The sequence below is a fragment of the Oncorhynchus masou genome, chromosome 3, assembly GCF_036934945.1.
Source record: "Oncorhynchus masou masou isolate Uvic2021 chromosome 3, UVic_Omas_1.1, whole genome shotgun sequence".
Taxonomy (NCBI): Eukaryota; Metazoa; Chordata; class Actinopteri; order Salmoniformes; family Salmonidae; genus Oncorhynchus; species Oncorhynchus masou.
The window spans coordinates 19,508,048-19,534,896 of record NC_088214.1 but is presented as its reverse complement, the minus strand read 5'-3'; the positions used below and the strand labels follow the sequence as shown (position 1 = coordinate 19,534,896).

Sequence of the window (26,849 nt, the reverse complement as noted above, 5' to 3'; positions counted from 1 at the left end):
TGGAGCCAAGGCCAGGCCTATAACAGGACATGTGTGGTTCAGTTGTATCCAGGGCCTGGCCTATAACAGGACATGTGTGGTTCAGTTGTATCCAGGGCCAGGCCTATAGCAGGACATGTGTGGTTCAGTTGTATCCAGGGCCAGGCCTATAACAGGACATGTATGGTTCAGTTGTAGCAAGGGCCTATAAAGTGACATGTATGGTTCAGTTCTCGCCAGGGTCAGGCCTATACATGGTTCCTTCCTTGGCTTCCCCACAAGTAAGGAACCTTACCCTTCATTATTCTGATCGAGTCGGGCCTAGATGTAATGTCTTATGTTCTATGACTCCTGAGCACAGGACTTTCACCTTTGTCTACCTAGTTGACTTAAAACAAGCAATCGACACTTCAAGACAAAGGCCCGACCCTCCTCCTGCATCCTAATGGGTAAAAACAAAACAAAAAAGACATGATGAATCAGCTGCAGCTCAGACAAGCAGATGAACCCTCTTAAGTAACTCCTCTGATGGCTGCTGATGGTGTAACAGTGTTTGTGGTGGTCATGGCCTCTTTAGAGTAGAAGGCATGAAGACTGAAATAACACCTCAGTGAAAGAGATGGAGGAAAGAAAACTAGATATTCAAAGAAGGGGGGCGAGAGTGTAGAGTAAGAAAAATGGGAGAGCTGGCTAAATCAGCCCACCCGTTAGTCATGGCTGAACTGAGGATAGGCATAGATTTCACAGCAGCTCTTCTAAATGGTGGGCTGAGTGTTTCATACAGAGGGGAAAATGGGGCCTTGTATGTGACCATGGTGCAGAGCAGATGAGAAAGCCTATCCCCCTCCTCCTCCCTCCCTGCCGCAGAGAACTCTGGACGGCCGCAGTTCGCATTCCTCAACAGGACTCTACACGTCAGAGTGCTATTTTTAAGTTTGTGGCCAAACAAGTTCAACGAAATGCTGAACAAAAATTGTAATTGTACAAAAGTCACAAAGTGAGGCAGGCCCCTTCTTTTCAATGCCAACTGTACTGGTTCAGTTTCTTTACCCTTGGCATGATAGTGTGACAACTTCACCCGTACTGGTTCAGTTTCATTACCCTTTTCACACCATCAAACCAACTCCAACCGTACTGGTTCAGTTTCATTACCCTTTTCACACCATCAAGCCAACTCCAACCATACTGGTTCAGTTTCATTACCCTTTTCATGCCATCAAGCCAACTCCAACCGTACTGGTTCAGTTTCATTACCCTTTTCATGCCATCAAGCCAACTCCAACCGTACTGGTTCAGTTTCATTACCCTTTTCATGCCATGCCATCAACCGTACTGGTTCAGTTTCATTACCCTTTTCATGCCATCAAGCCAACTCCAACCATACTGGTTCAGTTTCCTTACCCTTTTCCATGCCATCAGTACTGTTACAGATGTTTATTTTTCCCCAGCTTGATTCTAGACACTATGGTGGATGTGTAACTAAGCCAACACGGTAGAGAACTTGGCTCAGCTCAGTAGTGTGAAAAGGGTATAACAGAGAACCAGAGGTGTGTGGACCCAGCTGCCCTGGGAAGAAACACGCTCAGGACTCCCAGTCTATCTGCTTTCCAAGCACAGGAGGGGAATGGTGCAGCAACTAGTGATAACAAAATGGCCACTAAAATATGCAGTTGTGTCACACAATCGATTATGATTTATCAATGCAGATACCAATTATTGGAGGACAAAAAATAGCAGATACCGATTAATCAGCCGATTTATTTATTTATTTGTAATAATGACAATTACAACATTACTGAATGAACACAACTTATTATAATACATAAATAAAATCAATTTAGCCTCAAATAAATAATGAAACATGTTCAATTTGGTTTAAATAATGCAAAAACAAAGTGTTGGAGAAGTAAAAGTGCAATATGTGCCATGTAAGAAAGCTATTGTTTAAGTTCCAAGAAGTTTTAGGTTGTAGTTATAGGAATTATAGGACTATTTCATTAACCTTTGACTATTGGATGTTCTTATAGGCACTTTAGTATTGCCAGTGTGACAGTATAGCTTGCATCCCTCTCCTGGGCTCAAAACAGGAACACAACGACAACAGCTACCCTCGAAGCAGCGCTACCCCTTGCTGGGATGGAAGCTATACTGTTACACTGGCAATACTAAAGTGCCTATAAGAACATCCAATAGTCAAAGGTTAATGAAATAGTCCTATAATTCCTATAACTACAACCTAAAACTTCTTGGAACTTAAACAACCACTCCAAACCACTCCAAGGAACAACCACTCCAAGTCTCAGAGCGAGTGACGTTTGAAGCGCTATTAGCGCGCACCCCTCTAACTAGCTAGCCATTTCACATTGGTTACACCAGCCTAATCCCGGGAGTTGATAGGCTTAAAGTCATAAACAGCTGCTGGCAAACACACAAAAGTGCTGTTTGAATGAATGCTTACGAGCCTGCTGCTGCCTACCATCACTCAGTCAGACTGCTCTATCAAATCATAGACTTAGTTATAACATGATAACACACAGAAATACGAGCCTTAGGTCATTAATATGGGCGATTCCGGAAACTCACCTCGAAAACAAGACGTTTATTCTTTCAGTGAAATACGGAACCATTCCGTATTTTATCTAACGGTTGGCATCCATAAGCACTAGCGTCTCCTGTGGCGGGCCGGGCGCAGTGCACGCCAGCCAGGTGCACGGTGTTTCCTCCAACACATTGGTGCGGCTGGCTTCCGGGTTGGATGCGCGCTGTGTTAAGAAGCAGTGCAGCTTGGTTGGGTTGTGTTTCGGAGGACGCATGGCAACCTTAGTCTCTCCCAAGCCCGTACGGGAGTTGTAGCGATGAGACAAGACAGTAACTGCTAACAATTGGATACCACGAAATTGGGGAGAAAAGGGGGTCAAATTAAAAAAAAATATATATATATATTTCTTTATTGATTTCGTGAACCGTGTTTAAGATAAATATGTTAACATGGGCTATTTGTGGCACTTCTGGGATGCTTATTTGTTTTCATTGCTTTACTGGGAAGCTTAGCAGAAGTAAATATGCTCATGTTATTTACTACAGGGTGAGCTGCACACAGTGGACTTCCTACTAGGGCACACCCCTCAGTGCTAACCGTATACCCCCGGTTTACAGGCACATGATTACTGTTTACAATGGTTGTAGTACCAGCAGAGGCATTCGGGGCAGTTAGAGGAACATACATTAGGTTACTTACATTGTGTCTACCGACTCCCCTGGTATAATGTACATTTACTGAAGCATTATGACAACTCAGCGTCACAATGGTAGGGATTAAATCAGCTGGGCTTGGGTCATTGATAAATCATTGTCTGAACGCAGCCTTATGATGCTGTGTAAGGATCCAGGAACGCAAATGATTGGGGTGGATCCTTAACCTCCTTATTAAACGTATTTTGTTTCCAAAAGGTATCGAAAAAGTTGAAAAGTTACACCCACTGTGTTGCAATAATCACATAGCCAGTTGTGAAGAGAAAGAATCCTACTAAAGCGTCCAGAGATGGCAGAGGGCCAGATATGATGGGTATTTGATTAGTGTCTAGCAGAGAGTCACTGAGCTCTTTAAAATCCAGTTTCAACTGTTCAGAGTGGACCTTCATAATGTCATTAAAACCCACATGGACTATGATAGAATCAATGTCCTGACGTAGTACATTTTGGAGAAGCTTAGTAATGTCATTTACTCAAACTCCGGGATAGGACATTTGTTTTTGCACGAGGAACGGTCACATTTTTTTACCATGGAGCTGCCCAAAATCACAGCTGGCGAGAAGGACACGGAAATCCACCCACTCCCATGCTTCATGGGATTCAGAGAACCCTTTATGGAGGGGCGAGAGGCAGGATAACTTTAGCTACCTCTGTCCCTAAGCAATTTGAATGTTTAGTCACAAATGTTGGCCATTGTAATAATGCCAAACTTACACAAGTGGGAATAAATCACCCTCCCTCTGCCTCAACATATGCTCTTAGCCGATTGTCTGACCTTCTGTTTAACTATGTTAATCTGAATTATATATTTTGGGTGATCTTAATCTGGATTTGTTGATGCCAGCTTCTGATAGCTGAAAGATATCTGATTGAGCTGAATCTAGCACCGCTGACAACTGAACCAGCCCGCCCCAAACAAAAAAACTCAGAAAACTCAATTTTGACAAACTCCACTCATAAGTATACAGCCAAAGGATTTTTGCTAGTGATTTCAGTGACCATTGTCCCGTTGTCTGCATAAGAGATGCAAAGCTCCCTGATTACTCGCCTTCGCATATTACAAAGAGAAATGATAGGAATTTCATTGAACAACAATGTGTGTCTAATCTGTGATTGTATGGATGGGGGGGGGTTGTCATATCTCTGACTCAGATCAGGCTAGGGCGATATATAAACTAAAAGAACGCCCTCGCACTGTCAACAGCATTCATTTTCAGCAAACTTAAAATGTGTAAATACTTGTATAAACACAAGATTCAACAACTGAGACAAACTGAACAGGTTCCACAGACATGTGACTAACAGAAATGGAATAATGTGTCCCTGAACAAAGGGGGGGGGGGGGGGTTAAAAGTAACAGTCAGTATCTGGTGTGGCCACCAGCTGCAATAAGTACTGCAGTGCCTCTCCTCCTCATGGACTGCACTAGATTTGCCAGTTCTGGCTGTGAGATTTTACCCCACTCTTCCACCAAGGCTCTTGCAAGTTCCCGGACATTTCTGGGGGGGGAATGGCCATAGCCCTCACCCTCCAATCCAACAGGTCCCAGACGTGCTCAATGGGATTGAGATCCGGGCGCGTCAGTGGCCATGGCAGAAGACTGACATTCCGGTCACGCACAGAACGAACAGTATGGCTGGTGGCATTGTCAAGCTGGAGGTTCATGAGAGGATGAGCCTGCGGGAAGGCTACCACATGAGGGACGAGGATGTCTTCACTGCAACGCACAGCATTGAGATTGCCTGCAATGACAAGCTCAGTCCGATGATGCTGTGACACACCTCTTCCAGACCATGACGGACCCTCCACCTCCAAATTGGTCCCACTCCAGAGTACAGGCCTTGGTGTAACGCTCATTGCTACGATGATAAACGCAAATCCGACCATCACCCCTGGTGAGACAAAACCGCAACTCATCAGTGAAGAGCACTTTTTGGTAGGTTTGTGCCCATAGGCGACATTGTTGCCGGTGATATCTGGTGAGGCCCTGCCTTACAACAGGCCTACAAGCCCTCAGTCCAGCCTCTCTCAGCCTATTGCGGACAGTCTGAGCACTGATGGAGGGATTGTGCGTTCCTGGTGTAACTCTGGCAGTTGTTGCCATCCTGTACCTGTCCGCAGGTGTGATATTCGGATGTACCCATCCTGTGCAGGTGTTGTTACACGTGGTCTGCCACTGCGAGGATGACCAGCTGTCCATCCTGTCTCCCTGTAGCGCTGTCTTAGGCTTCTCACAGTATGGACATTGCAATGTATTGCCCTGACCACATCTGCAGTCATCATGCCTCCTTGCAGCATGCCTAAGGCATGTTCACGCAGATGAGCAGGGACCCTGGGCATCTGTCTTTTGGTGTTTCTCAGAGTCAGTAGAAAGGCCTCTTTAGTGGCCTAAGTTTTCATAACTGACCTTAATTGCCTACTGTTTGTAAGCTGTTAGTGTCTTAACGACCGTTCCACAGGTGCATGTTCATTAATTGTTCATGGTTCATTGAACATGGGAAAACAGTGTTTAAACCCTTTAAAATGAAGATCTGTGAAGTTATTGGGATTTTTACAAATGATCTTTTAAAGACAGGGTCCTGAAAAGGGGACATTTCTTTTTTTGCTGATTTTACATGAGCTGAGGTAGTGGGGGAGTCTCTGGAGAACTGCTTTATGTACAAAAAGTAGCCAATGCTGGGCCCTTATGGTAGTCAGACTCCCAGCCAACAGAACTACAAAATGCAGTGAATTGTCCCAGTGATAAAACACATTGCTGAGTGATAGTCAGAATCCAAAGGTTTTAAAACAGAGGCTGCTGCATGCATGTAGATTATATCACCATAATCAAGTACTGGGAGAAGCATTGCTTGAACAATCTTCCTTCTACTTTCCAAAGCGAGGAAGGATTCATTTCTAGAAAAGAAACCAATCTTAAATTCTCAGCTTTTTTCAATTTTAAGAGTCTTCAATTCAAATACCTAAGTACTTGTAATGGTTTACTTGCTCAATTTGGGCTCCATTCAATGTGCAAATAGGAAGGTCCTCATGGTCAATATTATGAGACCTAGAGGACTACATAAACGTGCCTTTCTTAGCATTTAGCATTAGTTTAAGATCAGTAAGCGATTTTTGAATAGAGTCAAAACCATGCTGAATGTCATGAATGGCCTGCTGTACTGAGGGGGAACAAGAGTAAATAACTATCATCCGCTTAGAGATGAATGTTACAGGTGTATCATACTCATTGTGTCCCGTCTGTCAATGTTCCCTCTAATATTTTTTGGCACTGAGCAAATTTCAGGTCTGCTGAGTGCAAACTTGAACCTCGTGAAATGTCGGCGCAACTTCCGGTGCGTGTTTACTGGGAACACTGAGGCTGTACCTGCTTTAAATTGACTGTTAATAACAGAGGCCAAGTAGGCTACTGTGGCTATTTGACCATACATGCAGACATACCAGAGTGGCATACCATAAAAACAATGGAGGAAATGCTTCACATAACATTTTAACATGAAAATAGCAGGTCTATCATTCAGTCTACAGGAACAGCCAATGTGTGGTGTTAAATGTAGGCGTACATTCCACGAGACTTTGGAAATCAAATTGTATGTCAAAATAAAGTACATTAATCTCAAGAAGACAGAACAAGTCTCCTTCCTGAGCGGTATGATGGCTGCGTGGTCCCATGGTGTTTATACTTGCGTACTAATGTTTGTACAGATGAACGTGGTACCTTCAGGCATTTGGAAATTGCTCCCAAGGATGAAACAGACTTGTGGAGGTCTACCATTTTTTTTCTGATGTCTGGCTGATTTCTTTTGATTTTCCCATGATGTCAAGCAAAGAGGCACTGAGTTTGAAGGTAGGCCTTGAAATACATCCACAGGTACACCTCCAATTGACTGAAATTATGTCAATTAGCCTATCAGAAGCTTCTAAAGCCATGACATAATTTTCTGGAATTTTCCACGCTGTTTAAAGGCACAGCCAACTTAGTGTTTGTAAAGTTCTGAGCCACTGGAATTGAGATACAGTGAATTATAAGTGAAAGAATCTGTCTGTAAATGATTATTGGAAAAATTACTTGCGTCATGCACTAAGTATATGTCCTAACCGACTTGCCAAAACTATAGTTTGTTAACAAGACAATTGTGGAGTGGTTGAAAAACAAGTTAATGACTCCAACCTACCGTGCCTTGCGAAAGTATTCGGCCCCCTTGATCTTTGCGACCTTTTGCCACATTTCAGGCTTCAAACATAAAGATATAAAACTGTATTTTTTTGTGAAGAATCAACAACTGGGACACAATCATGAAGTGGAACGACATTTATTGGATATTTCAAACTTTTTTAACAAATCAAAAACTAAAAAATTGGGCGTGCAAAATTATTCAGCCCCTTTACTTTCAGTGCAGCAAACTCTCTCCAGAAGTTCAGTGAGGATCTCTGAATGATCCAATGTTGACCTAAATGACTAATGATGATAAATACAATCCACCTGTGTGTAATCAAGTCTCTGTATAAATGCACCTGCACTGTGATTGTCTCAGAGGTCCGTTAAAAGCGCAGAGAGCATCATGAAGAACAAGGAACACACCAGGCAGGTCCGAGATACTGTTGTGAAGAAGTTTAAAGCATACAAAAGATTTCCCAAGCTTTAAACATCCCAAGGAGCACTGTGCAAGCGTAATATTGAAATGGCAGGAGTATCAGACCACTGCAAATCTACCAAGACCTGGCCGTCCCTCTAAACTTTCAGCTCATACAAGGAGAAGACTGATCAGAGATGCAGCCAAGAGGCCCATGATCACTCTGGATGAACTGCAGAGATCTACAGCTGAGGTGGGAGACTCTGTCCATAGGACAACAATCAGTCGTATATTGCACAAATCTGGCCTTTATGGAAGAGTGGCAAGAAGAAAGCCATTTCTTAAAGATATCCATAAAAAGTGTCGTTTAATGTTTGCCACAAGCCACCTGGGAGACACACCAAACATGTGGAAGAAGGTGCTCTGGTCAGATGAAACCAAAATTTAACTTTTTGGCAACAATGCAAAACGTTATGTTTGGCGTAAAAGCAACACAGCTCATCACCCTGAACACACGATACCCACTGTCAAACATGGTGGTGGCAGCATCATGGTTTGGGCCTGCTTTTCTTCAGCAGGGACAGGGAAGATGGTTAAAATTGATGGGAAGATGGATGGAGCCAAAGACAGGACCATTCTGGAAGAAAACCTGATGGAGTCTGCAAAATACCTGAGACTGGGACGGAGATTTGTCTTCCAACAAGACAATGATCCAAAACATAAAGCAAAATCTACAATGGAATGGTTCAACAATAAACATATCCAGGTGTTAGAATGGCCAAGTCAAAGTCCAGACCTGAATCCAATCGAGAATCTGTGGAAAGAACTGAAAACTGCTGTTCACAAATGCTCTCCATCCAACCTCACTGAGCTCGAGCTGTTTTGCAAGGAGGAATGGGAAAAAAATTCAGTCTCTCGATGTTGATAGAGACATACCCCAAGCGACTTACAGCTGTAATCGCAGCAAAAGGTGGCGCTAAAAGTATTAACAAGGGGGCTGAATAATTTTGCACGCCCAATTTCAGTTTTGATTTGTTAAAAAAGTTTGAAATATCAAAAATACTTCATGATTGTGTCCCACTTGTTGTTGATTCTTCACAAAAAAATAGTTTTATATCTTTATGTTTGAAGCCTGAAATGTGGCAAAAGGTTGCAAAGTTCAAGGGGGCCGAATACTTTCGCAAGGCACTGTAAGTGTTTGTAAACTTCCAACTCCAACTCCAACTGTATGTATGTATGTATGCATGTATGTATGTATGTATGTATGTATGTATGTATGTATTCTGCTCAAAAAAATAAAGAGAACACTTAAACAATGAAACTCCAAGTTAATCATACTTCTGTGAAATCAAACTGTCCACTTAGGAAGCAACACTGATTGACAATACATTTCACATGCTGTTGTGCAAATGGAATAGACAACAGGTGGAAATTATTGGCAATTAGCAAGACACCCCCAATAAAGGAGTGGTTCTGCAGGTGGGGACCACAGACCACTTCTAGGTTCCTATGCTTCCTGGCTGATGTTTTGGTCACTTTTGAATGCTGGCGGTGCTTTCACTCTAGTGGTAGCATGAGACGGAGTCTACAACCCACACAAGTGGCTCAGGTAGTGCAGCTCATCCAGGATGGCACATCAATGCGAGCTGTGGCAAGAAGGTTTGCTGTGTCTGTCAGCGTAGTGTCCAGAGCATGGAGGCGCTACCAGGAGACAGGCCAGTACATCAGGAGACGTGGAGGAGGCCGTAGGAGGGCAACAACCCAGCAGCAGGACCGCTACCTCCGCCTTTGTGCAAGGAGGAGCAGGAGGAGCACTGCCAGAGCCCTGCAAAATGACCTCCAGCAGGCCACAAATGTGCATGTGTCTGCTCAAACGGTCAGAAACAGACTCCACGAGGGTGGTATGAGGGCCCGACGTCCACAGGTGGGGGTTGCGCTTAAGCCCAACACCGTGCAGGATGTTTGGCATTTGCCAGAGAACACCAAGACTGGCAAATTCGCCACTGGCGCCCTGTGCTCTTCACAGATGAAAGCTGGTTCACACTGAGCACGTGACAGACGTGACAGTCTGGAGACGCCGTGGAGAACGTTCTGCTGCCTGCAACATCCTTCAGCATGACCGGTTTGGCGGTGGGTCAGTCATGGCTCCCATGCATGTCATGTCTCCCAAGTGGCGGAGCGATCTAAGCCACTGCATCTCAGTGCAAGAGGCATTACTACAGTCCCTGGATCGAATACAGGCTGCATCACATCCGACCGTGATTGGGAGTGCCATAGGGCGGGGCACAATTGGCCCAGCGTCATCCAGGTTTGGCCGGGGTAGGCCGTGATTGTAAAATAAGAATTTGTTCTTACCCGACTTGCCTAGTTAAATAAAGGTTACATAAAAATAAAATAAACTGCCGGCAACCTCAGGGCAATCAATAGGTGAACAGTGGCTGGTGTTGAAAATGTGGCTAACTTGTTATGCAAGTGTTGCACACCGAACAGATAGAGAAAACCTACACCAGTCGAGCAACTCAATTCAACAATAATCTTAATTTTACTTTACAAAACAACAAGAGGGCTTAATTTGAGTCTAAAATAACGGAACTGGCTGAAGTAGCTTATGAGGCTTAACAGCCTAATAGAAGTACCTTTTATTTTTACTAGGCCTACTTACAATTGCAACTGCTCAACAATGTAGCACCCTATACAAAACAATAATTTAAAAAATGTCTGCTTGTTCTAACTAAAACAATGTAACTAATAATGAAAAGCGCACATTTGTACATCAAAACTCTAAAAGTACATTTGGGAAGGTAGATACAAATTATTTGTAACAGTGGTTACAATAAAGAATAAACAAGATGCTGTGTTTTTATTTACAGTAGTGGTGGACAACTGGAGGCATATTGAAAACAGGTTTTTAAATGCTCTATTATCCAAATGTAAAAGTATATACTGTACAGTACTGTATTTCTTCATCAGTATCTTTATGTGTTCGTTAATAAAATAATGATAAAAATACTCTTAAAATGCTGATGTTTAGTTATGGATCCATAACGAATTACTACGGGAATAAATATCACTGACCAACAGAAATATTGGAACAAAGTTGTCTAATGAAAGTAAACAAAACGTTGCTGGAAAATACTCTTTCAAACAAACGGTCACATTGTACAGAACCATTACGGCCATGAGCTGGGCTACATTTTGGCCTTTATAAATATTATTTTGGCCTTCATTCATATTACAAATCGCTCACTGTCGTTTATTTGAAAACAAAATAATCTCCAAAATATCGTTATATATAGCTTTCCCGCTGTGGACATTAATTTCAGCACTGTTACACGCTGCTCTGCGATAAGCATGGAGAAACTAAAATGTTCAATTATATTCCATGATATTCTTAAGATATATGTGTTGACTGAGTATAAGCAAGTGATGTCTGCTAAATAATCAAGTTATAAATAATTATTTCTGGAGAAACACCCCCCCCCCCCCCAAAAAAAAACTTGCTTTATTTACAAATTAGTGAGAATGTCTCCATGTTCAAAAAGGTTAAATGAAAATGAAATCTTAGTTTATTTTTAAACAAAGCGACGTTTATTTAAAATTACAAATTAGTGAGAATGTCTCCATGTTCAATCATCTAAAAGAATATTGCAGAGTCACATCATTTATGTTTAGATATACTGTAGGCCTACCATAGGTGAAATGAGTCTCACTAGTTTTGAGTAATGTGCTAGGTTAAATGAAAAAGCAATGAAATCTCCAAAATAGTTTATTTTTAAACAAACTAGCGAAATGTTACACATTTTGTGTAACCTTATTTTAAAAACAAATTACATAAAAGCCCTGGTCTCCCACGTTCCCTAGGAATTGTGAGAACTGAGAATATCTAACGGAAAATTCCCCATAGATATTAATTTAGAATCCTCCAATCATCTAAAAGTAATTATTGGCAGAGTCACGTCATTGAAAAAAATATGTTTAGATATACTGTAGGCCTACCATAGGTGAAATGAGTCTCACTAGTTTTGAGTCCTCCAATCCTCTTATGCTGTAGCCTACTCCCGACCGTCATGTAAACGCCATATTTCCCATTCTATCGGAAACACTGAGGGTTTAGTTTCTCGGAAAAGAAATAACATAATACTTATCAAATTAATTACGATAAATATCATAAAATCAATCCCATATCCCACGTTATTACAAAAAAAGGTTTTAAATTCTCAGGTAATGCCAATATGGAAGAAAATCAAATGCTTCTCAAAGATGCCCTCCGGTGGTCAAACTAGCACTAACTTGCATTAACAGAAAAAAAATATACAACTTTTAAAGGAGGAACCACAAAACTGGGCTGTACGCACTACCCTCTGTGGCGCCTGTCGGTTGGAGACCGAGCCGTTGCCATACGAAGGCAGTGATGCAACCAGTCAGGATGCTCTTGATGGTGCAGCTGTAGTACTTTTTGAGGATCCATGCGGTCTTTCAATCTCCTGAGGAGGAATAGGTTTTGTCGTGCCCTCTTCACAACTATGTTGGTGTATTTGGACCATGATAGTTTGTTTGATGTGGACACCAAGGAACTTGGAAGCTCTCGACCCACTCCACAACAGCCCCGTTCGTATAGTCCACGATCAGCTCCTTTGTCTTGTTCACATTGAGGGAGAAGTTGTCCTGGCACCACACTGCCAGTTCTCCGACCTTCTACCTATAGGCTGTCTAATCATTGTCAGTGATCAGGCCTACCACTGTTGTGTCGTCAGCAACCTTAATGATGGTGTTGGAGTCGTGTTTGGCCACGAAGTTGTGGGTGAACAGGGAGTACAGAAGTGGACAAAGAACACACACCTGAGAGGCCCCACTGTTGAGGATCAGTGTGGCAGATTTGTTGTTGCCAACCCTTACCACCTGGCAGTGGCCCGTCAGGAAGTCCAGGATCCAGTTGCAGAGGGAGGTGTTTAGTCCCAGAGTCCTTAGCTTAGTGGACACTATGGTATTGAACGCTGAGCTGTAGTCAATGAACAGCATTCTCACCAAGGTGTTCCTTTTGTCCAGGTGGGAAAGGGCAGTGTGGAGTGCAATTGAGATTGCGTCATCTGTTGGGACGGTATGCGAATTGGAGTGGGTCCAGGGTATCCGGGAGGATGCGGTTGTCAGCCATGACCACCCATTCAAAGCACTTCATGGCTACCAACCTGAGTGCTACGAATCTGTAAATCATTTAGGCAAGTTACCTTCGCTTTCTTGGGCACAGGGACTATGGTGGTCTGCTTGAAACGTGCGATTAGACACTAGTTCAGGAAGAGGTTGAAAATGTCAGTCAAGATACTTCCCAGTTGGTCCGCGCATACTCTGAGTACACATCCTGGTAATCCGTCCGCGGTCTTGTGGATGTTGACCTGTTTAAAAGGTCTTGCTCACATTGGCTACGGACAGCGTGATCACAGTCATCTGGAACAGCTGGTGCTCTCATGCATGTTTCAGTGTTGTTTGCCTCGATGCGAGCATAAAAGGGCATTTAGCCTTGCCACATCCGACGAGCGTCAGAGCTGTGTAGTTGTATTCAATCGTAGTCCTGTATTGATGCGTTACCTGTTTGATGGTTCGTCTGAGGGCATAGCATCAACTGTTTGGAGCAGAAGGTAGCCTAGTGGTTAGAGCATTGGGCCAGTAACCAAAAGGTTGCTTGATCGAATCCCCAAAAAAAAAAATCTGTTCTGCCCCTGAACAAGGCAGTTAACCCACTGTTCCTTGGCCATCATTGTCAATAAGAATTTGTTCTTAACTGACTTGCCTAGTTAAATAAAAGGTAAAAAAATAAAATAGGAGTTCTTATAAGCCTTCGAATTAGCGTCCCACTCCTTGAACGCGGCAGCTATAGCCTTAAGCTTGGAGCGGATGTTCTCTGTATTCCTTGGCTTCTGGTTGGGATATGTACGTACGGTCACTGTTGGGACGATGTCATCCATGCACTTGCTCTTGATGAAGCCAATGACTGAAGTGGTATACTACTCAATGCTATTGGATGAATCCCAGAACATACTCCAGTCTCTGCTAGCAAAACAGTCCTGAAGCATCCACTTCATCTGACCACTTCCGTATTGAGCGAGTCAATGGTACTCCCCGCTTTGGTTTACGCTTGTATGCAGGAATAAGGATAGAATTATTGGTCAGATTGGCAATGGAGAGCTTTGTATGCATCTCTGTGTGTGGAGTAAAGGTGGTCTAGAGTTTTTTATTCTCTGGTTGCACATGTGACATGCAGGTAGACATACGGTAAAGTGGTATTTAAGTTTGCCTGCATTAAAGACCCCAGATACTCGTCCCGCGGCTTCTGGATGAGCATGTTATTGTTTGCTTATGGCCTTATACAGCTCGTTGAGTGCAGTCTTACTGCCAGCGTCAGATTGTGGTGGTAAATAGACGATTACAAAAAATATAGATAAGGACTTTTGGTAGTGTGGTCTACAGCTCATCATGATGTACTCTACCTTAGGCAAACAATACCTCAAGACTACCTTAATATTAGACATTGCGCACCAGCTGTTATTGACAAGTAGACAGACCCCCCACCCCTCGTCTTAACGGACATAGCTGTTCTGTCCTGCCAATGCACGGAAAACCCAGCCAACTGTATGTTATGTGTCATAGTTCAGTCACGACTCAGTGAAACATAAGATATTATAGTTTAATGCCCCGTTGTTGGGATAGTCTCGAACGGAGCTCATCCAGTTTTTTCTCCAGTGAATGCACGTTGGCCAATAGAACAGCTGGTAAAGGAGGGTTACCCACTTGCAGGATTGAATCCAGAGGAAAAAATCTGTCATTCTGCCCCTGAACGAGGCAGTTAACCCACCGTTCCGAGGCCATCATTGAAAATAAGAATGTGTTCTTAACTGACTTGCCTAGTTAAAAAAAGATGTATAAAATTTACAAATATTTAAAAAATAATAAATAAATAAAAACGACTCCAATAAATCGGTATTTGCGTTGAAAAATCATAATCGGTTGACCTCTAATCTAAACTGCTGTGAAATTTTCCTTAACCAAAAATATTGTATTCTCACCTGTTTGAAGCTGGTGTACAAAAATCAAAGTAAGACGCAAAAATGCATCTTAAAAACGGAAAGCATAGAAATAGCGCACATAGAACCCATCCACTGTTTCTTAGACTTGCTTTCAATGAGAATGACAGATCTAAAACTCCCATTTCAATGTGATTATAGTCAGGTCATCCCAAAAAGTTACATATTGCAGCTTTTAAAGTCCAGCCAACTTGGATCTATTTGCATTCTAACAAGGTTGAGCTGTTATGAATGCACACTCCTGTCAATCTCCAACTGTTTTAACACAGCCTGTTCACTTTGTTAAGATGTCGAAACGAGTAGCCTACCTGGATAAGAAGCTTATTTCTCAAAATGAGAATGTGTTGCCAATTCCTTATATACACAGTGCCTTCAAAAAGTATTCATACCCCTTGACTTATTCCACATTTTGTTGATACAGCCTGAATTCAAAATGGACTAAATGTTTGTTCTCACCTATCTACACAATACCCTTCAATGACAGTAAAAACATGTTTATAGAATGTGCTAATTTATTGAGAACAAAATACAGGTATCTAATTAACTTAAGTATTCACAACCCTGAGCCAATACATGTTAGCATCACCTTTGGCAGGGATTACAGCTGTGAGTCTCTGGGTTAATCTCTAAGAGCTTTGCACACCTGGATAGAACAATATTTGCACTTTATTCTTAAATAATTCTTCAAGCTCTCAAGTTGGTTGTTGATCATTGCTAGACAACCATTGTCAAGTCTTGCAATAGAGTTAAGGTGCTTTCAGGTAAAACTGTAACTAGGCCAATGGCATCTTGGTAAGCAACTCCAGTGTATATTTGTGTTTTGGGATATTGTCCTGCTGAAAGGTGAATGTCTCCCAGTGTCTGCTGGAAAACAGATGAAACCAGGTATTCTTCTAGGATTTTGCCTGTGCTTAGCTCTGTTACGTTTCTTCTTATTCTATTAAAAAAATGAAAATCCCTTGTCCCTGCAGATGAAAAGCATACCCATAACATGATGCAGCCACAACCATTCCTTTAAATATGAAGAGTAGCACTCTGACGTATTATGTTGAATTTGCCACAAACATAACACTTTGTATTGAGGACAGTTCATTACAAGTTCATTACTTTGCCACATTTGTTGCAGTTTTACTTTAGTGCCTTGTTGCAAACAGGATGCATGTTTGGGAAATGTTTATTCTGTACATGCTTCCTCCTTTTCACCCTGTCATTTAGGTTAGTATTGTGGAGTAACTCCATCCTCAGTTTTCTCCCATCACAGCAATTCAACTCTGACGGTTGGCTTCATGGTGAAATCCCTGAGCGGTTTCCTTCCTCTCTGGCAACTGAGATAGTATATCTGTAGTGACTGCATGTTTGATACACCATCCAGAGTGAAATGAATAACTTCACCATTCTGAGGGATATTCAATGTCAGCTTTTTTTATTTTCATCTACCAATAGGTGCCCTTTGCAAGGCATTGGAAAATCTCCCTGGTTTTTGTGGTTGAATCTGTGTTTGACATTCACTGCTCGACTGAGTGACCTTACAGATAATATGTGTTGGGGTAAAGAGCTAAGGTAGTCATTCAAAAGTCATGTTAAACACTACTATCCATACAACTTATTATGCGACTTGTTAAGCAAATGTTTACTCCTAAACTTATTTAGGCCATAACAATGGGGTTGAATTATTATTGATCCAAGACGTTTCAGCTTAAATTTAAGAATTTGTAAAAAAAAGTAAAAAATGTTACCTTCACTTAACTTTTGTGTAGGTCAGTGACAAAAATGTAAATGTCATATTTTGACCACTACACAACAAAATGTGGAAAAATTCTACAGGTGTGAATATTTTCTGAAGACACTGCACAAGTTAATGTGTATTATTATGCTCATTGCACATGAAGAAAACAGACTAGACCCGCTAGCACCAGTCTTTGGCTAAAATTATGATAGTGGTACTCCAATGCCGTGTGTGTCCCCACACGTTCATTAACTCCCATCTTAGTAGGGTCTGCTCAGTTGTACATTTTTTGGAGTTGTGACATAAAAAGGATATCATTACAATGGTTAAGCTCTCCTCTATTACAGTAAAAACCTGAAATGCAAATGGCAAGATAAAACTGCTTGTTGTCAAATAGGAAGATGATCTTTCGTCTTTGTTGTGAGTGGCAGGGGGAGGGGCTTGGTGTCGGTGTGAGAGTGGGAATGTGCACAGCACAGAAGGAGTGACGGACAAGAAGAAAAAGAAATCAACACGCATCAAAGTAATTTGGAAAATTGTGCGCTGAAACAGAAATGAGACTGAAAAAATTAATTCTAAAATAAAAAAGAAATGTCCCCTTTTCAGGACCCTGTCTTTCAAAGATAATTCGTAAAAATCCAAATAACTTCGCAGATCTTAATTTTAAAGGGTTTAAACACTGTTTCCCATGCTTGTTCAATGAATGATAAACAATTAATGAACATGCACCTGTGGAACGGTCGTCAAGACACTAACAGCTTACAGACCGTAGGTAATTAAGGTCACAGTTATGAAAACTTTGGACACTAAAGAGGCCTTTCTACTGACTCTGAAAAACACCAAAAGAAAAATGGCCAGGGTCCCTGCTCATCTGCGTGAACATGCCTTAGGCATGCTGCAAGGAGGCATGAGGACTGCAGATGTGGCAGGGCAATAAATTGTAATGTCTGTACTGTGAGACGCCTAAGACAGCACTACAGGGAGACAGGACAGACAGCAGATTGTCCTCACAGTGGCAGACCACGTGTAACAACTGCATAGGATTGGTATATCCCAACATCATACCTGCGGGACAGGTACAGGATCGCAACAACAACTGCCCGAGTTACACCAGGAATGCACAATCCCTCCATCAGTGCTCAGACTGTCCACAATAGGCTGAGAGGCGCTGGACTGAGAGCTTGTCGGCCTGTTGTAAGGCAGGTCCTCACCAGACATCACCGGCAACAACGTCGCCTATGGGCATAAACCCACAGTCGCTGAACCAGACAGGACTGGCAAAAAATGTACTTCACTGACGAGTCGCGGTTTTGTCTCACCAGGGGTGATGGTCGGATTCGTGTTTATCGTTGAAGGAATGAGCGTCACACCGAGGCCTGTACTCTGGTACGGGATCAATTTGGAGGTGGAGGGTCCGTCACAGCATCATCGGATTGAGCTTGTTGTCATTGCAGGCAATCTCAACGCTGTGCGTTACAGGGAAGACATCCTCCTCCCTCATGTGGTACCCTTCCTGCAGGCTCATCCTGACATGACCCTCCAGCATGACAATGCCACCAGCCATACTGCTCGTTCTGTGCGTGATTTCCTGCAAGGCGGGAATGTCAGTCTTCTGCTAGGGCCAGCAAAGAGCCCTGATCTCAATCCCATTGAGCATGTCTGGGACCTGTTGAATCGGAGGGTGAGGGTTAGGGCCATTCTCCCCAGAAAGGTCTGGGAACTTGCAGGTGCCTTGGTGGAAGAGTGGGTTAACATTTCACAGCAAGAACTGGCAAATCTGGTGCAGTCCATGAGGAGATGCACTGCCGTACTTAATGCAGCTGATGACCACACCAGATACTGACTTTACTTTTGATTTTGACACCTCTTTGTTCAGGGACACATTATTCCATTTCTGTTAGTCACATGTCTGCAACTTGTTCAGTTTATGTCTCAGTTGTTGAATCTTGTTAAGTTTGCTGAAAATAAACGCAGTTGACAGTGAGAGGATGTTTATTTTTTTGCTGATAAGACATTTTCAGAACCGCTCTCTGGACTGGCTGGTCCCGAGGTCCCGCTGGTCTCCACTGACCTGGGGAAAATGTATTTTAGTTTTTATGCCCCCAGCTCTTGGAATAGCCTTCAGGCCACATTGAAATTAGACTCACTGGTCTCCCATTGGACAGTTAAGATGGAGTTTAAGGGAGGTGATATGTGAGAGTTGTTTTGATTAATCTTGTATTGAGATCTTACATTATGAGTATTAAATTGTGTATGTTCACATGGCTCGCTTGTAAATGAGATCCTGATGTCAATGGTGAACCCACACTGTAAATAAAATAAAAATTAGGTCAGTAAAATATTAAGCATCCAAGATAAATCAACCCTACCAGATAGTGCTGTGGCGGTCAAGAAATGTCCTCATATATAGGCCTATGCATAAGCTCAAATGTGCGCATGGGTGTAACACATGTCACGTCTTATATGCTTTGAATAAATCTCTTCAGGTCCATTACATTGTGTTTGGTTTTGAAACAATGGATCATGTTAACCACTCAGTTTCAACAAGTGAATTTCTTCAAAATTGAGCAGAGATTGATGTTTTGATTGCATTTGTGTTGAAGTAAGAGTGGTTAGAGGGGTAATAGAGCACTGAGTATCAGGCCATTAGCGACCTGATGGTAGTACCCAATTTGCTAAAGACTAACTCATGTCCAGAGTGCATAAGAAGAGACAACCGTGACTCAACGGTCATGTGGAATTTGACATGACTCATGACTTCCAATGTGGCTGTAATACAGTCACCACAACAACCCTAGTCTCTGATACAATCTAGTGGAGAGAAACTGTTGAATCCAATCAGGCATGAGGACATGACAAAACAAAATTTATTCATAACAGGCCTGCCAACTGATACGCATGGCATTGTTGCTTGATACATTCAGCCAAGTAAAAACAGAAATTCTGTACTAGGCTAGGGCTAATTAATTAATAGACTATGCCTATATGGCTCGTAGAAAGTAGGCCTAGCTCAATAGCCAGAGCCATCTGTAGCCTATAGCCTTAATATAGCTCTAATGACTAGCCAAGCCTATCCCCTCATTTTCAAACCTTGCTATGGACACAGCCAAACCTCCACTTTACTCCCCTACTGCAGTGCACAGTGGTAAATTTGCAGCAGTAAATTATTTAAAATGTCAGTTTACAGACCCTAAAAGTAAAAATAAATAAATATATAAAAAAATATTGTAATGATAGGCTATGTAGTCTATAGTTTAACTATAAAACATTTGTGAGCATCCATTCTAGAGGAAAGTGCGAGCTAGCCAAGGTTGCCAGGTGCACGGTGTTTCCTCCGACACATTGGTGCGGCTGGCTTCCGGGTTGGATGCGTGCTGTTTTAAGAAGCAGTGCGGTTTGGTTGGGTTGAGTATCGGAGGACGCATGACTTTCAACCTTCGTCTCTCCCGAGCCCGTACGGGAGTTGTAGCGATGAGACAAAATAGTAGCTACTACAACAATTGGATACCACGAAATTGGGGAGAGAAAAGTGGTCAAATTAATTATTTAAAAAAAAAGGCAGGGCAGGATGGATATAGGCCTGTAACAGACAATGAATGAAAATGCCAGGGAGGAGTTATTGTGACAGGGTAAGAACAACAGTTGTGTTTCCTAGGGGACCCTATAATCTTTAGATACATGTTTTTCTTAGCTACTTCATGCAGCTAACATATTCTTGCTATGAAAATTCAACTTTAAATTTAGAAGATACTGTTGCACAAACATGCCAATTTAGGTCTATAAAGTCACTGGCATTATGAGTCTGTATAGCTCATTACGCTTGCTCTTACTCAGTACATTTATTAGCTTGCGATTAGCATTAGCAGCTAACAAGATTTAGAAACAACTTGCTAAGACAGACTAGCTGTTTTCAGATGTAAGGAACACAAGCTAATAGTGTAATTATAGAATGCTAGATTTATATTAAGAAGCAAAGTGATAACTGCATCAGTCATCAACATTGTCCATGCAGACTGAACGCAAGTGTCTCGTGGTCGAGGAACAACGAATGAGCTCCTTGAGTGACAGGAGACGGGATAGGTCTGTGTGGAAAGCGGCGTGGAGAGAGAGTGGCGAGATTGGAGAAAGATGACTCAAGTTGCGAACTATAAAAATGGATGGTACACACTGCTTATCACATTTAACAAACCAAACATTCAAATACCGTTATAGAAACCCAAAATCGGTTTGTGCGTCAATACCGGTATATCGCAAAGAACAGTATACCGCCCAGGCAGTCCCATTTTTTTTTTTTTTTACTATTTAAAGGAACTCAGTCAGGCTTTAAACTTATTCTTGAAAGTTGCAATATATATATTATTTTATTTATCCTCACTCAAATATCACACGAACACATTAAACATGGCAACATGTATAAAATTGCAAGAAAATATGCTTTAAAACTGCAATATGTTCTTTGCACCCCATGACAAAATGTGTAGAATTGTAGGAAATAAGCCTTAAATGTGCAAAATTCTGAACAGTGCTTGAGCCAATAGAAATAGTCGTGGCGCATGCGAAGAAGGTGCATGGGATGTTCCTCAATGCTGGAAGGGGGACCCTGAGTGAACAAGTTCGGGAACTCCTGGGCTTCAGTATGCTTCACTTCACACACTGATGAAAATCAAACCTCAAACAATCATATGGCAGTCTAGGGGAAATAGCAAAAGAAAATGGAGATGAGAGGCCAGCATTGCAGCCTTCTAACAGCTTTCTGCTGATGCAGCCGGCAGGAGAGTGACAAGTATCCATCCATAGGATTATTAAATTAAATAACAAATAGCACTCTATTAATGAAAAATACACTTATAATTGCATGACGACACCCGCCAAAAAAAAAACATTAAAAAAACCTGACATAACATGACAATTATTTATATTAAACTGAAGGGTAGAAAAATCCAGTGGAGGACAACCTCTTTCCAGACATTTCAGTTGGAGTTTAAGTTTCCATGGCGACTCAACCACATCTTCCTTCTCTAAAATGCCAACAATGGGCACTGTAGGCAAGGCCAGGCGGAGAAGCCTTACTTCTCATTTCCATTTCCCAAATAAGAGCAATACAGATGGTCAGTTCACAATGCAAAATCTGATTAGGAAGTAAGTAAAGCCATCCAACTGCACCACAGAACAGTGCCAATGGCGGGCTCTCTCAGTCTGCAACTCATACTAAAGCAATACTAGACCCATTTACAAAAATGTCTAACTACCATGCTTTTTGCATACTTCATTTTTTTCTGCAATGCATTGTCGATGGCTGAAAAATCCAACTAATGGGCATGGCTAGGACAATTCCCTGCATACAGTGTCATGGGGATGTAGGCCAGAAATTTGGAAAACTCTGCCTGACAATCAACAAGATCCATCAGAGAGCCGAGTCAGACTGTCCTCAATGCCAGAAAAAAAAAAGTGAGTAACAGTTCATAATATCTACAGACAGGAAATCCAACTTACCTAGAAAGACCACATTTCTAACAAGATTTGTGGATAAATGGCAATGACAGTGAACCCAGGCATGGCGAACCGGGGCATTCCATTTCCTTATGAGGCCCCAGTGAGTCGTACTGGCTGTCAAAAAGGCTTTCACGTCAAAATATAATTGAGTCATTCCAACAGAGAGGTGCACCACTCAGATGTCTCTTAGTACTGACTGAGCCCTGGATTCTCAAGGCAAATTAAACTCAGCCATGGCTGCCTGCCTTACCTTGCCAGGACTCCTGACCTCACCCCAGAGATAACCTAGCAAGCATAAACCAACTTATTAAACATTGACCTGCACCTCAATTCAGACAAGCTCTGCTGACTGACTGGCTCTACTGAGCACAGCCAGGGCAGGCAGGGGGAGATTCATTGGTTAGTGGGATTAAAAGTAAAATAATGATGGTAAAGAGGAAAAGATTAAATGGATAGAAAAAAAGAAAAAAAAACACAGGAGGAAGTGACGTTAAAGGAAATGAATCACGGAAGGAGGTTGGGTTGCCCATTTATTAAAGTGCCTGGGACTGGATCATTTTAGTCTGCATTCTTGCACATGATCAGTCAGTTCAGGGGGAATGTTATGTGTTGCAATGAATAGCTGGGCATATTGTTGTTCCAATAGGCAGGCGAATAGCTGAGGCGTGCAGTTTAGAGTTTACAACTGACAGTCACAGCACTGGCCTGGACCAATCAGACAAAGCTGTGCAAAGCTGTCCATATTTCTACTCAATGGCATGCCGTTCATCTTTGGGGGTTAAGATAGCTGTGGTGTTAACGTCCATCTATTAAGCAAGTAGCCAGATTCACAAGGAACTTTAGCACCTGAATTATCAGTGCAGGGAGGGGGCACTGATCATAAATACCTATTGCCTCAACTTTCTTGATTTCCGTTGCACGACCACCGCCAATAAACATACCTAAAACTCATGAGACATTTTGTGACCAAAATGTGTGATCCACCCATACAAAGTAAATTTCATACACTCAGTCTTAGCTCAAGGAAGAGGCCAAAAATACATCTAGGCTAGGGAGCCAAATGTGCCAAGTGTCAAATAAACAACAAAGACTGAGCTATGCCAGGAAGTCTTTCCATCTCAAAACAAAGGCCCATATCAGGCAAGTTCAAACAGATTAATCCAGCCATCCCATCCAGACTTGGATTTAACAAAAATGTGATCAAACCCAAGGAGACCAACTAGCAATTATGAATGAAATAGGCTTCTATTCAAGGATTTCCTGGACAAGAGAATTTTTCTAAACTAAGCCTGTGTGAGCAATCAAAAGCCCTATGGAAAAACAAACATAGCTAACTACATAGACAATAGCAGCCCCCTTTAATGTCAGTGAGCTTTCCCTTCACAATGCCAAGAATTCTGGTTGTGCAGAGGCTCTCAGGAGCAGGAGCCTGCCTGGAGCTGAGCAATGCAGGGCGGGCAGTGTTACAGATATGGCCCTCTCTCAAAGAGAAATTACTTTGGGAGAAGATAAGAATGACTGGGCTGGAACACAGCATCTGAGTGTTAGGCCACCCCTGAGTGGAGGATGCAGGCCAAATGTCACAGCAAAACACAGCCTACAACAGGCAAAAGATCAACTGCATAACTTATTTTGGCCAAGGCAGTGGCAAACTAGCCTGGGTGCTAGTCTTGCTGAGCACTTAGCAACATTTGGCATGGCAGTTCCATAAGGAGTTGGCAAGAGAGCAGATAGACTGGCACCCCAGACCCCACCCAGGCTAATGGCAAACCAACGCAATCCCAAATCAAATCAGATTAGAGATACAACAACCATAGCAGCCTAAGTAAAACACTTCCATTGTGCATTTTGATAGAACCGATTATCCAGAGCATAGCAGCCAAACATGTTGGAAACTGCTTTATGAGTTAAATGTCCCGATACAAAGAAAGGCTCTTTCGGGGAAACACGAGTCGACATTCAACATAATTTTGGTTTTATGGGTATTTAGAGAACACACCCATCTAGCTACCTCAGAGCAGAGGCTGGGCAAGCAGCTCTGACTCTTTCCAGACGCAGGCCGCACATACATAATGGCTTTGGGACACACAGGGGACACCAGGCCAGTCAAAGACAAGAGGTCATTTGATTAGCATGGAATTTTATTAAGCTGTGGGTGGAGTAGCATGGTGGTGGAGAGGGGGCTGAAGCAAAGGCTTCCATTCATTGATCTGGAGATTGCAACTAGGAGGAAAAGAGGAACAACACCCTTGTGTGTAGCTGCCCTTGGCCTGCGCTGCAGTACAGTCCACACAGCTTTTTGCCATTAAAAGTCAGAGGAGAGCCGGAGCATGTGCATTAGGTGAGTTGAATTGCCTTGCCTTTCTCTGTGGCAGACAGGCAGGGAGGTCAGGGAGACTAAACAACTGATCTTGTTTAAGAGTCAGAGTTTGTTACATATAAAAATAACAGTGAACTAAGGTAGGTGGGGGTGGGTAGGGCTACAGGAAAACCTTCCTCCCAGTGAGTGGATGATTTGAATGCTCCCTTTATCATCCGTGAATGAGGCACCATTTTCAGTGTAAGGGAAATTCAATCATGCTATGTCTCAGTCACTGTCATCTCTCCCACAATGAATACCCTAAGACAGAGGCCCATATTGGCATGAGATGCTGTATGAATAGGCTACATAAATAGCAAACCTCAGTCATTTTAAAATTTGCATCATTGATACAGTAGAGCCTGTGAAGGTATTTCTCTGAGGTTTAGCACGTGGCAGTCTGATACTAGTCAGTGATGAGTCGAGTGTGAGAGACAGGAAATCGTCAGGGTTGGCAGACTAGAGCAGGTTAACTGATGCAGCTGGGATGGCAGGTTAGAACAGGCCTGATGCATACTGTAGCTTACACTTCAGAGGATATATAACAAAATATATACTTTTCGTGTATACTCTACAAAGAGTGTCCTCTAGTAATGCCCATTATACAACAAAGGAGGCCATCAAGCAGGCAGCACCGAACCCTGTCTCATTTGCTCCAATGTCGGCCCTTTAATCTTCAAATGGTAAAAAAATTAATGAACAAATAAATCAGTGACTTGTGTCACTGCAGGTTGCACTTAGGTTTACGACTTCACCTAGAGACATTAATTTCCTTTTCTGGTTCTATGCACTATGATTGACTGACTATCTTCATGGAAACAACTAAATTATACAGTGTAACGTTGCCTTTCTGTCTTACTATGTAGTCTGCAAAATTCCCTAATGGTCAAACAGGACAATAGCAACTTCAACAGTGTTGATGGTTTGAAAATAGGCAATTGTAATTATAACAATAATGAGACATTAAACTTTGTTGATTAATAATTATTTAGTCATGTTCTAGCTAACTAGAGTAACGCTATATGACTTATCATCGCTGTTTTGGATGCCACTTGTTCAGCTTGCTAGCCAGTTAAACGTTAGTTAACACAACGTTAACTACACACTAGTTAAGTAGTTAGTTAATCTTCAAGATGTCGACTGGCTACCAAATAGCCTACATACAGCTAGTTATTCGTATAACGTTAGCTAGTTGCCGTTAATAACAAATCAGGTAGTTAGCAAGTTGATTAGTTAAGTGAAATAGTACGTTAATTTAAACAAACCACAAACTTAGCTAGCATGCGTATGTTAGTTAGCTAGCATTAGCCAACAAGCCAAGTTCATTGTCAGGCTAGCTAACAGTAACTTACCAAAAGGCAATCCGTGTTTATTTCCGACTTCGGGTCCTTCAACATGGCATCGATTTTCTCAAAACGAGCCTCCAAACTTTCTCCAGCAGACATTGCTGCAGTTAAGTAGAGTTCCACGCCGGTGTTACAATTAAAATGAATTAATCTAGCTATAGGGCTAGTTAGCTAGCCCAATGTTCTTCCCTTCGCGTGAACTCAGTCACGCTAGCTACAATTCCGTATAACCCGCAGTTTGAATCAAAGAAACGTGTTTCTTCTCGTTTTTTCACAGACGATTACACATTTGATATTCAAAAGCCACATTTTAAGAGAAAAATGTTTCACCAGCTCAGATTACGAAGACAACTTCAACTATTCAAAATAAGATAACTACATCGACGACAGATTAGTCGGCGAACACAGGATGCAGCAGCGGAGTTGTGCAGGACTTTAAAAGATAACGATACATCCAAAATCCATTTATAAAAATTAAACCTTGTTTTTTAAATCAGGCGATATAAATACGGCGTTGCAAACTATCCACATTACTCCAGGCCTGTCCATCAGTGCCAGACCCTTGCAAAAAAAAGTAAAATGAGTCTGACAGCTGCAAAGTAGAAGTGGCGAGAAAGAAAAAAAAGAACTTTGCTTCCAAATTTCGATCAGTTTAAACCACGGTCAAGACCGATCAGTTTAAACCACGGTCTTGTTAAAACATTACTGTCCTTTCGTAGTACATATCACATGGTCATCGGCCATTGATGTTGACCGATAGAAGAAAATCGTGCTGGTTCTACATAGATACATCGGCTTTTGATGTGTTTTTTTTTTTTTTTAAATAGACTATGCCCGATTTTCTCCCACTGCCTGACCAATATGTCCGCCTTCCTGTTCAAACACCGGAGAAGCAACTTTGAAATGTCAAGCACTGCGCATGAGCCACATTGGAAGCGCGTTCAAGGAGTTCACAGGCTGTGTTGTTGAGCACGCGATCGTGATGATGACAAAGGTCGCGTTCCACTGCTTTCTGGGGATTTTCATATAACACGATAATTCGGATTG

The 26,849-nt window shown here is 42.2% G+C and overlaps 1 protein-coding gene across 2 annotated transcripts in view; it reads right to left on the bottom strand.

Moving 5' to 3' along the window:
• The window catches only part of LOC135512282 (rho-associated protein kinase 1-like), a 61,485-nt gene extending 35,024 nt beyond the window's left edge, over positions 1 to 26,461 (bottom strand). For both annotated transcript variants that reach the window (XM_064934134.1, XM_064934145.1), the window contains exon 1: positions 25,809 to 26,461. In XM_064934134.1, the coding sequence (XP_064790206.1) occupies positions 25,809 to 25,901 (93 nt within the window). In that variant the 5' untranslated portion in view covers positions 25,902 to 26,461. The remainder of the gene's footprint in view (positions 1 to 25,808) is intronic.
• Positions 26,462 to 26,849: the final 388 nt, after the last annotated feature.